General features: G+C 36.1%; 1 protein-coding gene across 4 annotated transcripts in view; it reads left to right on the plus strand.

The window, feature by feature from the left end:
- The first annotated feature begins 27 nt into the window (after positions 1-27).
- The window catches only part of SPAST (spastin), a 50326-nt gene continuing 35380 nt past the window's right edge, over positions 28-14973 (plus strand). For 2 of the 4 annotated variants that reach the window (XM_019741586.2, XM_074331859.1), the window contains exons 1-2: positions 70-756; positions 13668-13751. In XM_019741586.2, coding sequence (XP_019597145.2) covers positions 348-756; positions 13668-13751 — 493 coding nt within the window. In that variant the 5' untranslated portion in view covers positions 70-347. Of the gene's footprint in view, positions 757-13664; positions 13752-14973 lie in introns of all 4 variants that reach the window. The other 2 variants (XM_019741577.2, XM_074331858.1) reach the window with 2 other exon arrangements.

Raw genomic sequence — 14973 nt, forward strand, 5'->3', positions numbered from 1 at the left:
GCTCAGGGCAACAAAAGACGGCGGCGTGCGCGCGCGCGCGCCGGAGAAAGACACGGGACGGCGTGCGCGCGCGGCCGCCTCTCTGAGCTACCGGAGGCGGCTGAGAGGACAGAGAGAGGGAGGGGCAGGAACCAACAACCGCAGGAGGAGGAGAAGGGGTTGTGCTCCCGGCCTTGAGAGGAGAAAGGGGCGGGGCCGACGAGCCGCGTGTGGAGGTGCCGAGCTCTTGGGACCTGCCGGCGCGCGGGGCTCTGTGGCCCTCTCTGTTCCTGTGGCCGCTGCCGTCCCTTGGTCGCCGTCGGTCTGCGGGAGACGGGTTATGGCGGCGGCGGCAGTGGGAGCTGTGAATGAATTCTCCGGGAGGACGAGGGAAGAAAAAAGGCTCCGGCGGCCCCAGCAGCCCGGTGCCTCCCAGGCCTCCGCCCCCCTGCCTGGCCCCCGCCCGTCCCGCCCCCAGGCCGGCCCCTCCGCCGGAGTCGCTGCATAAGCGGAACCTGTACTACTTCTCCTACCCGCTGTTCGTAGGCTTCGCGCTGCTGCGTTTGGTCGCCTTCCACCTGGGGCTCCTCTTCGTGTGGCTCTGCCAGCGCTTCTCCCGCGCCCTCATGGCCGCCAAGAGGAGCTCCCCGGCTACGCCGGCGTCGGCCTCACCACCGGCGCCGGTGCCGGGCGGGGAGGCTGAGCGCGTCCGAGCCTTCCACAAACAGGCCTTCGAGTACATCTCTGTTGCCCTGCGCATCGATGAGGACGAGAAAGGTAACAGGAGGGCTGGGGGGAAGGGGCGGCGGCGTCGGGAAGAAATTGGTGGGGTCGCCGAAAGAGGGCAACACCTGCGTCCCTTGCCGGCGGGAGCGGGCTGTGCACCCCCGGAATTGATCCGCCCCATGAGACTGCTTCCCCGCAGTCAGACCTTCATGCTCTACGATTCCCAGTTAAAATCTCTCCCCTTTCAGGGCACTCTAGCTGTCGACTTGGTTTCAGACACCAGCCTTCCCCTACACTTCTCAGGACCCAAGTCTCCATGAGATATCTGGACGTGCTGATGACAGTGACAGTTGTCCTAGAGTGACCACACGGATTCTTTCTCGCACTGTAAACAGTGTGTCTTCCTTTGAGCCAGGTTTCTGAAAGGTTTTGATATCGAAGAAGCTGTGCCTTGTTATAGGCTTTTAATGAAAGCAGAGTACTGTAGTGTCAGAAAAAAAGAACAAATGGTGACTTAATTTTGAAAAGAACAGCTGCATATGATTACAGCTGAATTTGCATTTTTAAAGTTTCATGACAGTCATTTGATCAGTATAATGACTCCTAAGTATTTTTCAGTAAAGTTTTATTTTAGCATAAAACTTCTTCCTCTGGTTACTTTGACTTTATCTAAATCAGTATTCCAAGGTAACCTGAGTTTCTAAATTGAAATGTTAAGTGAAAGAATAGGATAAACTTATAGATACCATTTTACAATAAAACTTAAAAACAAAATGTTTCTGAACGAAAGCAAAGATACTACATCCTTCAGATTCCTTTTAAGCTAATGTTTTTTAGCCTTTCTATGTGTCAGGCACTGTGCTCTTAGCTTTGCATGTGTTATCTATTTAATCCTCACAATTACCCTGTGAGGTGAAGGTACTGTTACTGTCAGCATGTTACAGATGAACAAACTAAGGCTCCAAAGATTAAAGCAGATCATTCCAAACCTATGCAAGTAGCTAATGAAAGTTTTTTTATGGAAGATGATAAATGAAATTAGGAGTACATTTTGAAAATTCCTGTTTTCATCCCAACTCCACTATGCTGAGATTTCCTTTTCCCTTTAACTACCAAAGAACACTTTTCTACCACACCTCTATTAAGTACTCACTTGCGTTGTCCATTATTTAAATTTAAAAAAAAAGTCAATCTGCACTTCATTTGTAGTCGCTCTCTCTCCACTATCAACTCCAGAAACTGTTCTAGAATTTCAATTTTGTTAAAACCTATTTCTTTGATGGGGCAAGGTAGTAAGAAGTAGGATATAAGGAAAGGCAGTGATTCATGGTCTTGGAGTGTAAGGACAGTGGAGGTTAAGAGGGTTCAAGGAAGGAGGCACACTTAAGAAAAAATACCATGTATTTCTGGAAGGAAGTGTTTTGTTAACTGCTTCATTCTTTACCACCTCTTTCCAAGGATCTCTTGGGGAGGATGAAGAAGGGTACCATCGTCCTTTCCTAGAGAAGCACTGTTTTATTGCAGTACCCTATTACAATAGGGTCCTCTGAAGTTGATTAATCTAGGTCAAAAGATATTTTTGAGTAGAGGAAATATGTTTAAAGGTAGATTAATTGTTGTGTTTAGGAAGAGAAAGCCAGAAAATAAAATTCTAGTTAGTACTGGGTGTTGGGCGTTGGGAAGTAGGATAAGAAGAGAGGTCAAGGAAAACCTAGGTATGGAAAAGAAAAAAGACCCTAGGCTCTTAGATTTGCAGAAAAATCAGTTCTGTGTGAGGATTCGTGACAGAAGTAGAATTCAGACCTTGAGTTTCATGCTAGTGATTTATCTTTGAGTATCACATATGCATATATTATATTTAAATCCTCCTAAATTATTTCCTTAAGTACAAATATTTTAGCAATCTATGTGCCCCTTATTTCACCCTCTTTCTACTGATGATGTTTCTATTCAAAGGCTTTTGTTTTATTTATGCGTTAATTTCTAAAGTGGACATCAGAATGGGCTATGATAACTCTTCAGTTTGAATTCTATAGCTGATGAATCATATGAGAAAATTAATTCAAACAAACAAATTAGTTATATATTCATTTTCCTGTAAAAATGAAGTAAAACAGAGTTCATATTGTCATGGTTCTATCTTAAGTTTTTCCTTTAGCATATTGAAAATTTTTGTACTTCAGCCTTAACCCAGTTGTAAGACTTCACATTTGAAGTATATTTGCCTCAGAGCCATCCTTGACAATACAGAACTTAATTCCAAGAGAATTTCATTCTCCCTCTTTCACACTGCATTAAAATATATATCAATAACAAACATATATACAAATAGAAATGAACTGGATAGGCAGTCTTCAAAGTTTTCCTAACTCTGTTAAACCATTAAGAGTCTTGTAATGTCATGTACTGCCATTCTCTTAGCAACTTGACTTAGCTTCTAAATGTTCTGAGACCCACTTTATTTCATCAGGTAAAGTGAGTTATTTCAGACTACAGTGTTGTTAATTGAAACATTTGGTGCCTTGAAATAGTAAAGGCCAAATTAAATCTTATTTTAATAAAATAGTGTATAAATGAGGTTAATGTGGTGACTGTTTATTTAGGATTTCATTCTTTTTTATCGCATACTCAGCTTTGATACTGAATTTTCATAAAGGCCTAAGTTTGTCTTTAACCAGACTATCTTAAATAGAGAAGACTAACACAGCAAATTGTATTTACCTAATATAAGGCTATGTGAGGTGTATTCATTGAAGCAAACATTTATCGGATACCAGTTAATTTGCACAGCTCTGCATTCCACATGTTATTTGAGAAAAATTCACTTCCCCTCCAGTGAGATCTGTTAAGACAACATACTCATATGTGATTAATAAATGTGTATATATTTTCCTTTATATTATGTATCCCTCATTTTTTTTCAAGGAATTAAATAGTTTTGTGGATATTTTCTTAAATTGTTGAACATCCTTGGAAAACTGATAACCCATGATATCCATTGTATATATGGAGAAACTGAAATTTAAAGAGTAAATTCACTGTAGCAGAACCAGGAACAGCATTTAGGTGAACAGACTTGTGATTTTATACTTTTTGTTTTATACTAAGCAGGTTCTCTGTTTTGTAATGCAGAGTCCCTTGTATCCTTGGGAGAAAAGAGGAGGTTGTAACAGTGGTTCTTTGGATTAACCAGGATATGACCTAACATGTTTCACATGGCCCCTGCAGGTAGACAAGCCTGAGATATCCTGGGTAGTACAGCGGTGCAGGTTCTCTAGGTGTGGTTGGATTCCCTCAGGTATGTAGGACTTGACAGTAAGGGTCCAGAATGTTGTATGAGAGAGCCAGTTTCTCAGGATGTTGTAGGGCTGAAGAATCTGGCATCAAGGACAGAAATTGTCTAAATAAAATCCTTTTTGACTTATTCCTAGTCAGTTTATATGAAAACAGCAGGTTATATAAAAAGTTGATTTCCATATAATTTTGTAATTCCATGTTATTTACCTTTGGACTTTATTTAAAACACACACAAAATACTTGCCTAACCACATCTGTTTTTAGAAGGTGAAGATAGAGTGTAGAAACCAGAAGTGTCAGATTTGGTATACTTTCTTTTACTCCTAAAAACTACTGGACACCATTTTGAAAGGATTGCTTTCAGACAATTTTCTTGGGCTTTAAAGTATACATCATTATAATAAAGAAAGAAGTATTCTGATGGATGGACATTCAGATATCATACTTTTCCCAGAGAATAACTTTACCTTTTATTAAATATATGATAAACATTTCACATTTCTCTTCAAGAATATTTAGTGGTATTTGCACTAAGAGATAGAAAGGTAGCCACTGTCAGGAGCTTTATTTCTTATTCTATTTTTAGCTGTTTGTTTATTGCAGTTTATATTTTTCCTAATGTAGAATACAGTTAAACCCTGTAAAACTCACCTGTTAACTAGATTCCTAAGATTATTGTAAATCATCCTAATAACAATTAAGAGATTATCAGTAAGTGAATATTAAATTATTGAAGAAAAATCTTCCCTAACTCTTTCTGCCACTTTCCACCATGTTCTTCCCCAACAGTGGTTGCTCTACTCAATAGTAGTTGGATTTTCTCCTTCTGGCAAAGTATAGATGCTCTACTTTTCTACTATTTTTCCTCTCCTTGACCTATATAATACCAGTGACGGTATTAATATGCTGATGTAGCCTTTTTTTGTTGCTTTGTGACTTATAATCGCTCATGCTAGATATCCTATAGAATGAAACATCTTCGAGCATACTCACATCTCTGCAGTGTTCATTCTAGTAAATGAGGAAAGAAAAATGTCAAAATCTATTATTTTCTTGGAGACTGTTAAATGTTTGACAGCTATATGGGTGTAGCATAGACGTGCTACACTTATTCACATCTTTTCTGTTGTTCTGCAGATATTTTATGCTATAATAGAAAGGGAGAGAATTAACTGTTGTTCTTAAGTGGGCTTTGTTGATCCCTTTCAGTCAGCCATCACTAGGGACACACCTGTGGTTTAACAGTGGGATTTATTTTACTTGTTTTAACCAGGGAGAGCATACACCTTGGGAAACCGTGGTGTATCTCAGGAAAAGGGTGCTGGAAAGAACCCAAAGAATTTGGGCTTGTGTTAGGTGATTTTGAAGAGGATTTAAAGCAGCAGCCTTTTCCTCTGGATTGGATGCTGTCAGGAAGTAAGGATAATTCTATGATTAAGTATCTTAATAAATCTGATCTAGAAAGAGGTAAGACCAGGGTTAAGCTAAAGCTGTAATTGGTTAAGAAGCACTCCTGAGCCTGAAGAGGGGGATGTTTGGTATTTAATGGCTTGGACGTTGTTCATGATTTGTCTGTGTTTAGACATGATTATAGAGTGGCTGTGTGTGATGTTATGTTGTGTGAAATTGTTTATGTTCAACAGAACACCGAGGCCTAGCTGTAATGCCAGGTCAGCTCCTGCCGTGTTTCCACGAAAATAAGACCTAGCCGGACAAGCAACTCGAATGCGTCTTTTGGAGCAAAAATTAATAAGACCCAGTATTATATTATATTATACCCAGTCTTATAGTAAAATAAGACCGGGTCTTATATTAACTTTTGCTCCAAAAGAAGCATTAGATCTGATTGTCCAGCTAGGTCTTATTTTTGGGGAAAATAAGCCCTACCTGATAGGCCAGCTCCTGGATGTCAGGGCTGCTTTCCTCTTTCTCAGCTTTGAGGGTCCAATTTTATCATTTTTAAATTGCAGTGCCTCTTATCCAAATTGACATTTGAATTCCAACTACAAAGGATCTTGGGCAAGTTACTTACACTGAGAGAATGTTTGTAAAATGCTTAGTGTCTGTGCATAGTAGGTCCTCAGAAAATGGTAACTATTATTATTATTATTTTTTTTTTTTTTTGCTTTTACCCTCTTTATTTAAGTTCTATATTTAGAATATAACTAATTAAAATGTTCACACACTTCTTAGCTTATGCTGGGCTTCGTACTTTTTTTATAGAGGATTTTTTTTTTTTTAATTAAATTTATTGGGGTGACAATTGTTAGTAAAATTACATAGATTTCAGGTGTACAATTCTGTATTACATCATCTATAAATCCCATTGTGTGTTCATCACCCAGAGTCAGTTCTCCTTCCATCACCATATATTCGATAGTTTAGTGGTTGCCAGAGGGTAAGGGGGGCGGGGGGTGGGGGGTGGGAGATGAGGGTAACTATTATTATTAATTCAACAATTCTTTTAAGATTATGTTAGAGGTTATATTAGAACACTGTTAAACCTTGATACCTAGTTTCCATTACCCTTTTTAGGAAACAGCAGCTGTGTAAATGAGATTTGGGGAAGAATTACTTTTAAAGTATAAAAATACTTTTGCTTATTGTGACCCTTCACAAAAAAACAGATGGAAGTCTACCTCTAACTTCACTCCTCACTTAGTATCCTAGCTTTTTACTACAAAAGAGATAAAATGAATTTTTTGTACTCATATGTGAACATAATGCAAGCTCTTGGTAAAGAATTTGGAAAATACAGAAAATGCACAGAAGGAAATTAAAATTACCCACCATACATAATAAATTCAAAAGACTTTAAAGAAGATAAATTAATCAACATTCTTAAAGTTTAAAGAAAATGTCCCAAACTGAAATGATTTCTTTACATGGGATTCAAAACCATCCCATTTAATAGGGAAATAAGTCTTTACTTCAGAAAAAAAACCTTGAAGCTTAAAAATGGAAGCAAATACGACCATTTTGCTGAATTAGAGTAGAAAGCATCCTTTCTGTAATAGAAAACTACAAGAGAATTAAGGGACTTTTAGGCTGATGCTTCATGATCACTGTGGTTTATTGAGGATTAGCACATATTAAAATCTGCAAGATCTTTAAAGATATCTGTTACTCTGCTAATTGTGACACTTGCAAGTTACTAGCAGAAAATTGTGTAGGAAAATGGATGTATTTGCTACCTGGAGTTGTTTGTAAACAGATACTTAAGAAGGACTAAATTAGATAAGTAAAAGAAAGCAGTGGGCTTTGTATAACTTGAATGAGCAAAATTCAGGAACATATAATTGTTCATACAGTTTAGGAGTACAAGGATTTAAATTAGTTAATCAAATTTACTAAATACAAGTATAATAAAGATAGTAAAAGTAATGTTTACATACCTCTTTATTATTTGAAGTATTACTGTGTACCCTTTTCATTTGATCTTTGCCACAACTCAGAGTTACGTGAAGGAAATGTTATCTTGTTTTTAGGTAAGGAGACTGGAGCTCAGACATACTAACTTTCCCAACATCATACAGCTATTAAATCATGGAGCAAGGACTTAAATCTCAGTCTTCTAACTCACTTGTAAACACATATCTCTCTCTACCCCAAACTACTCTTGTTTTGACTTTTCTCGTGGCAGTCTGGGTACCACTAATGCATAAATGAAAAGATGCAGTAGATAATTCACAAATTAGTCTATTATACTTATCTGTTTAAAGGTGGATATTTTTAGTATTTCTGTTGCTTGTTCAGTAACACATACTTAAAATATAATGAACAAATATAAAAAGAGAACATCTGTAATCTTACCCTTAGAGAGATGATTACTAACAAGTTTCCTGACTGTCTAATTATACAAAGATAAATATTTATTCATCAGATGAAAAAAACCGTGTTACATACAAACTAATCTATAACCTTTTTGACTTAATGTATTGGAACTCTTTCCATTTCAATATGTCTGATCTTTTTCCTCTATTTTTTCAGTTTTTAAGTACACTTTTTTAAAATATACAAAGTGCACAATTAGTACAATATATTGCTTAATGAATTTTCAAATTGCGCACAGCAGTTTGAAACCCCACCAGGTCAAGAAATAAAATATTACTCCAGAAGCCCACCTTTCTCATGAGTGGGAGGGCCACTCACTTACCTTTCCCCATCCTTTGCATAGACATCTACAAATCTTAACTTCTAACATCATACATCAATTTTGCCTAATCTTGAGCTTTATAAATGGAATCACATATGTTCTTGTGTGTGACTTCTTTTGCTCAACATTATGCTTTTCAGATTAATTCATGATGTTGCATGTGGCAGTGTTTTATTCGTTTTTATTGCTGTATACCAGGGATCAGCAAACTGCCTGTAATGGATCATTTGGTAATTTTTTTTTATTGTGGTGAAACATAGATTATATAAAATGTGCCAATTTAATCATTTAAAGTGTATAATTCAGTGACATGTACATTCACAGCATTATGCATCCATCACTACTATCCATTTCTAGAACTTTTCATCATCCCAAACAGAAATTCCATACCTACTAAACAGTAACTCCCCATTTCCCTTTCTCCATTCTCCCCTCCACCAGTTCCTGATAACCTCTGTTCTGCTTTCCGTCTCTACTAATTTGCTGAATAATATTCCATTGTATGTATATACTGCATTTTGTTCATCTGTTGGACATTTGGGTTTCCATCTATTACAAATAATGCTGCTATGAACATTGATGTACAAGTATCTGTTTAAGTCCCTGCTTTCAATACTTTTGAATACCTACCTAGGAGTTAAATTGCTGAATCATACGGTAATTCTATGTTTAATTTTTTGAGGGACTGCCGAACTGTTTTCCCTAGCAGCTGTACCATTTTTACATTCCACCACCAGTGCACAAGAGTTTCTAATTTCTCTACACATTTGTTAGTTTTAAGATTTTTAAAAAAAATAATATAGCCATCCTAATGTGAAGTGGTATCTCATCATTATTTTGATTTACATTTCCTTAATGTCGTATGATGTTGAGCATATTTTCATGTGCTTACTTGTTATTTGCATATCTTCTTTAGAAAAATGTCTGTTCAAGTTCTTTGCTCATTTTTGCATTCAGTTTGATTGTTTTATTGGGCCGTTTAGTAAATTTTTAAGCTATGTGTCACAACTGCCTAATACTTTTTTATAGTGAGTGTGATCCAGTAAAGCTGTATGTACAAAAACAGGCAGCTGACTGTATTTGACCCTTGGGCCATTGACTCGTGTTTCCCCTAAAATAAGACCTAGCCAAACAGTTAGCTCTACTGCGTCTTTTGGAGCAAAATTAATATAAGACCTTATTTTACTTTAAGACCCGGTCTTATATAATATACTATAGTATACTACAATATACTATACTATACTATACTATACTATAATATAATACCAGGTCTTATTTTACTATAAGACCCGGTCTTATGTAATATAATACAATGTAATGTAATGTAATGTAATGTAAGACTGGGTCTTATATTAATTTTTGCTCCGAAAGAGGCATTAGAGCTGATTGTCCGGCTAGGTCTTATTTTCGGGGAAACATAGTATGTAGTTTACTTGTTCAAATTATTGGCTAATATTTTCAATACAACAAGTGATTGTAAGTTTCTTTCATCCCAACTTTCTTGATTTGGTGTAGTCTGGTTAGTTGAGTTTGAGTGTTATTTGGAGCCACAGGGGTAAGAGGGAAATGTATAAGGGAAACTAGGAACTCTCATTTAAAGTATCTTGAAGGCCTTTTCTGTGCTAGAGACCATTGAAAGGTTTGATTATTTTCTGCTATGATGTAGTCAGAAGGGTGATCAGTGGAAGTTATGGGCTGTAGTTTCCCCTACCTTAAGGGATTAAATTGATTTGAATATGGGTTTCAGCCTTTGTGCAGTCTGGCCTAGTTCATAACTCTTCAATAATACAGGGTCCAAACCGAAATCCTTGGATCTTTGCCACTACTTTTCCTGGGCATGCCCTGGAATTCATTGTTTAACTTAGTTCCATGAGCCTGGTGAAAGCTCTGCTTAGTTTCTCGATCACTTTTGCTTTCAGAATTGGCAGTTGTTGCTTCAAGCAGAAAAGTGCCCCAAATGCCAGGCTCACTTCTGTTGGCTTTTCTCCTTTCCACATTTTGGTAATTTTCAGTTTTGAAAACTCCAATCCTTGAAACAGTATTTTAAAAAATATTTTTCTAGCTTTTCTCTTCTAATCCTACTCTTGTAATCAAAATTTTAGTTCCAATATTATAATCTAAGTCACAGCGGTTATCCATATACATAAATGTCGGAATAATGCACTTTTTAAAAATCAGATTTATTGAGGTATAATTCATAGATAGTAAAATTTACCCTTTTTAGGGGTGTATAATTCAATTAATTTTTACAAACAGTTGGGTAACCATCACTACAATCAATATATTGAATATTTTATCACCCCAGAAGCTTCCTTCTGCCCTTTTGTGCTCAGTCCCCTCTCCTTCCTTTAGCCCCTGGCAATCTCTGATCTGATCTGTCCCTATAGTTTTGTCTTCACTGAGTGTCATATAAATGGAATCATATAATATGTAGCCTTTTGTGTCTAGCGTCTTTCACTTAGCATGTTTTTAAGATTCATCCATATTCCTACATGTCAGTTGTTTGTTCTCTTTTATTACTGAGTAGTGTTCTTTGTATGGATGTACTACAGTTTGTTAATCCATTCACTAAATGATGGACATCTGGGTTGTTTCCAGTTTTTAACTCTTATGAATAAAACTACTATAAATATTCATGTACAGGTCTTTAATCTTTTCATTTCTTTGGGTAAATGTGTGGAAGAATAGATTGCTGGGTCATGTTGTAAATACGTGTTAATGTCATAAGAAACTACTAAACCCTTTTCCACAATGGCAGTACCATTTTGTATTTACACCTACAAACATATGAGAGGTCCATTTATGCTTTATCTTGTAATTTCTTTTCCATTCTAAATTATGTACATAATAGTATCTTGTAGTTTTAATTTGTAGTTTGCTAACAACTGATGATGTTTAGCTTCTTTCTTGTATTTATTTGCCATTTATGTTTCTTCTTTGGTAAAGTGTATGTTTCGATCTGTTGACCAGTGTTTTTTAATGAGTTAATTTTTTATCATTGTATTGTAAGAGTCCTTTATATATTCTGGTTATAAGTGCTTTAGTAGACATGTTGTTTTGCAAATATTTTCTCCCAGTATAGGTGTCTGTGGCTTTTCATCATCTTAACTCTGTTTTGAAGAACAGGAGCTTTTAATTTTAGTGAAGTCTAGTTTATCAATCAGTTTTTTTCTCTTACTGTTCATGAATTTTTATGTTCTAACAAGTCTCTGCCTAAGTCAACATTACAAAGGATTTTGTCTATATTTTCTTCTATAAATTTTATAGTTTTAGGTTTTACATTTAGGTCTGTGATCCATTTGAATTTCATTTTTGTATAGCATGCGAAGGTTTTGCATATGGATGTCCATTATTACAGCATCATTTTTTTGAAAAGACTATTCTTCCTCCACTGAATTACCTAGTCATCTCTGTGAAAGTCAGTCAGTGATATAATGTAGGTCTAGCTCTGGGCTTTCTCTTCTGTTCCATTGGCCTATATGTCTGTCCTTTTTCCACTAGTCTTCTATTTTTAGGTAAGAAATATCTATGCATTTTGTATCATGCTGACTTGTGAGATTCAAATAAGGCAGTACATCAACTACCTGTTACCAAAGAATATTAGGCAATTGAGTAATTGTTGAGCTGTGAATGTATTTGTAATCAGTCATTTCATCTGCCTACAGTAATGTACTCAACTCCTTAAAACTTTTTGTTCAGATGTTGCCAATGAGAACTGTCATACACTGCTGTTAGGAGTGTGAATGGGCACAGTGCGTAAGCACTCTACAAGAGCAGTGTGTAGGTTTCTGGTGAATGGAGACTGGTGGACTGTGACTCATCAACTCTACTTCTTAAGCGCATACCCTAGAGAAACTCGTACGTTACATGAGGGGACAGGCACAAGTACGTTTATTGTAGCGTTATTGGAGATATTGAAAAACTGGAACCAACCTAAATATCTTTTATTTAAGTTGTTGAATAAATCATGGGATGATATAGGATACTATACAGAAGGCAAAAATGAATGAACTAGATCTCTATACAGCAACAAAAATCTCAAAAGCAATGTAAATTTTTTAAATAAAATAGGAACAACAGAAAAAGATGCACTAGAAAAGTATGCACTGAATTCATGATGGTGGTTTTTGAAAAGGGAAGGGACGTTGAAATGGGAAAAGGCACAAAAAAGGAACTCCTGTTTAATCTGTTAGATTGTAGTTTATTTTAAAAACTTTTAAGCAAATGTGACATTATTAGCAATATTCCCACCACTGGAAGTCTAGAATGCAAATGCTATTTTACTATTTTCTGTCATTTCTCCCCTTCTTTCAAATTAAAATAACAAAAATACATGTAAACAGGTGTTTTCTTTATGAAAAATAAGAAGGTAAGCATCCAAATCATTTGAGTTGATTTACAACAAATCTTAATAATTTCTTCATGTGTTATTATCAAGTACTTGTTGAGCACTTACTCTGAACCAGACATTATGTAAAATACTAATGGCACGGTGATACATAAGAAATTACCCTGTCCCAGGGGCTGAGTTTAGTTAGTGATTTATTTTTAGGATGGAGAAGGGATAGAGAGGTAGGTGGTACCCACTCATAAAGGGACAGCATTTCTTAGTTGTGTGTAGTATTCTATGTTTATTTTGTGTTTATTCTATGTTATCAAGAGAGTCATGATATTTTATTGATTTTGAAATTTCAAATATTAATAAAAGACATGGGAATTTTTGTTTGATTAAATAGGGAAATGAGTTTGGAAAAAAATGAAACACACAATTGTAATAGGTGATTCTTACCATAACTTGACTGTCTCTCTGTATTAGCCATTTAGAGGCTTTGCAGATTCTAAGGACTAAGAAATTAATTTTCGAAAACAATGAGATTTTCATATAATTGTTATCACTTTACAGAAATATCCTACATACATGTTGATATGTTGAATTTTTAGATTCTTTTTAAGCTTAACTTGGAGTAAGAATTAATGTTATAAACCAGTCATTTGTTTCAAAGAAAATAGAAATGTGTTACTAAATGCCACACTTGTAGTAATCTCATGTAGCAATTCTCATTTTGCAGTTATTTGTTAAATAAACGCTGTAGAAAGGAGGCACCGAACAATAAACATATTACATCAAATTTAAATACATTTAAACAGTCTTTTTTCTCACTATTATTGAAGTCATGTATATATTTTAAAACCAATTATTTAAAATACATTCTCGCTAGTATAGCATTCAAAATGGTTATAAGTATCAATACCATGAGATGATGAATAAATAAAGAACTCAGCATTAAAATTTTGAGAAACATTGAAGTCTATATCCCCGTTTTGGAAATTCATATCTACATTAAGATGCTAAAAATCCTAACAAGTCATATAATAATATTTTTCAGACTTGTTTGATCACAACTGTCTTTTTCATGTATCATCTAATAATAACAGCATATTTTGGGAAATATTTAGTGTATTCTTTATACTTGTGATATATACAAATAATTTTTCTACTTTAAAGCAGGACAAAAGGAGCAAGCTGTGGAATGGTATAAGAAGGGTGTTGAAGAACTAGAAAAAGGAATAGCTGTCACAGTTACAGGGCAAGGTAAGGTTATATTTTACATTTGTTTAGTAGTCATCCCAAATTATATTCACATGATTGCCCTGATTTCAGATCCATTTATCTTAAAGGTATTTAACAGATTTTTAATTGTTATTATTGTCTACTTACAGTTCATGCTTTATTAATTATGCTAAAAATGAAGTTATAACCAGATATGCTCACACTTGATTACCTATAACAGTCAGGCAAAAACCAGTATATCATTTATATCCTTCTTGGTGATGTTTTAGCCCTATTTTTAGCCATATTTTTCTTTTTTCTTTTTTTTCAAGTGTGGTTTTCCAGGACCCATCAGCTCCAAGTCAAGTAGTTGTTTCAATCTAGTTGTGGAGGGCACAGCTCACAGTGGCCCATGTGGGGATTGAACCGGCAACCTTGTTAAGAGCACCACCCTCTAACCAACTGAGCTAACCGGCTGCCCCTTTAGCCATATTTTTCAAACTTAGTTTTTTCCTCATTGTTGAGGCAGGGAAGAAGTGGTTAATCTACAGACTCCCCTTTGCATTTATGGGTAATGCTTGAGTGCATGTTAGAATATGAGCTGTAAATGTCTTAACTTTGATTCACACTTGACTTTTTGAAACCAAAGCAATTATTTCTCATCTTTACTTTTCTATTATCTCAAATAAAAAATTAGCGTCTAATATTATCTTTAAATGTATAGATAACATTTGTTGTACACTTACTATGTGCCCAAGCATTGTATGCACTTCATATGTATTATCTCTTAATTTTCACCACAACCCCACACTCTGAGGCTGTTGCTGTTACCATTGTTTTTCAGATGAATAACCTTAAGTACAAAGAAGTTAAGTAACTTGCCTACAGCCCCATAGCTGGCAAGTGATAGAGCCAGGATTTGAACCCAGGTTGTCCAACTTCAGAGCCTGAGTTCTTTTTTTAAAGATTTTATTGGGGAAGCGGAATAGGACTTTATTGTTTTATTTGGGAAGGGGAACAGGACTTTATTGGGGAACAGTATGTATTTCCAGGACTTTTTTCCAAGTCAAGTTGTTGTCCTTTCAATCTTACCTGTGAAGAGTGCCGTTCAGCTTCAAGTTTTGTCCTTTCAGTCTTAGTTGTGGAGGACACAGCTCAGCTCCAGGTCCAGTTGCCATTGCTAGTTGCAGGGGGCACAGCCCACCATCCCTTGAGGGACTCGAAGAATCGAATTGGCAACCTTGTAGTTGAGAGCCTACGTTCC

The sequence above is a fragment of the Rhinolophus sinicus genome, linkage group LG05, assembly GCF_036562045.2.
Source record: "Rhinolophus sinicus isolate RSC01 linkage group LG05, ASM3656204v1, whole genome shotgun sequence".
Classification (NCBI taxonomy): domain Eukaryota; kingdom Metazoa; phylum Chordata; class Mammalia; order Chiroptera; family Rhinolophidae; genus Rhinolophus; species Rhinolophus sinicus.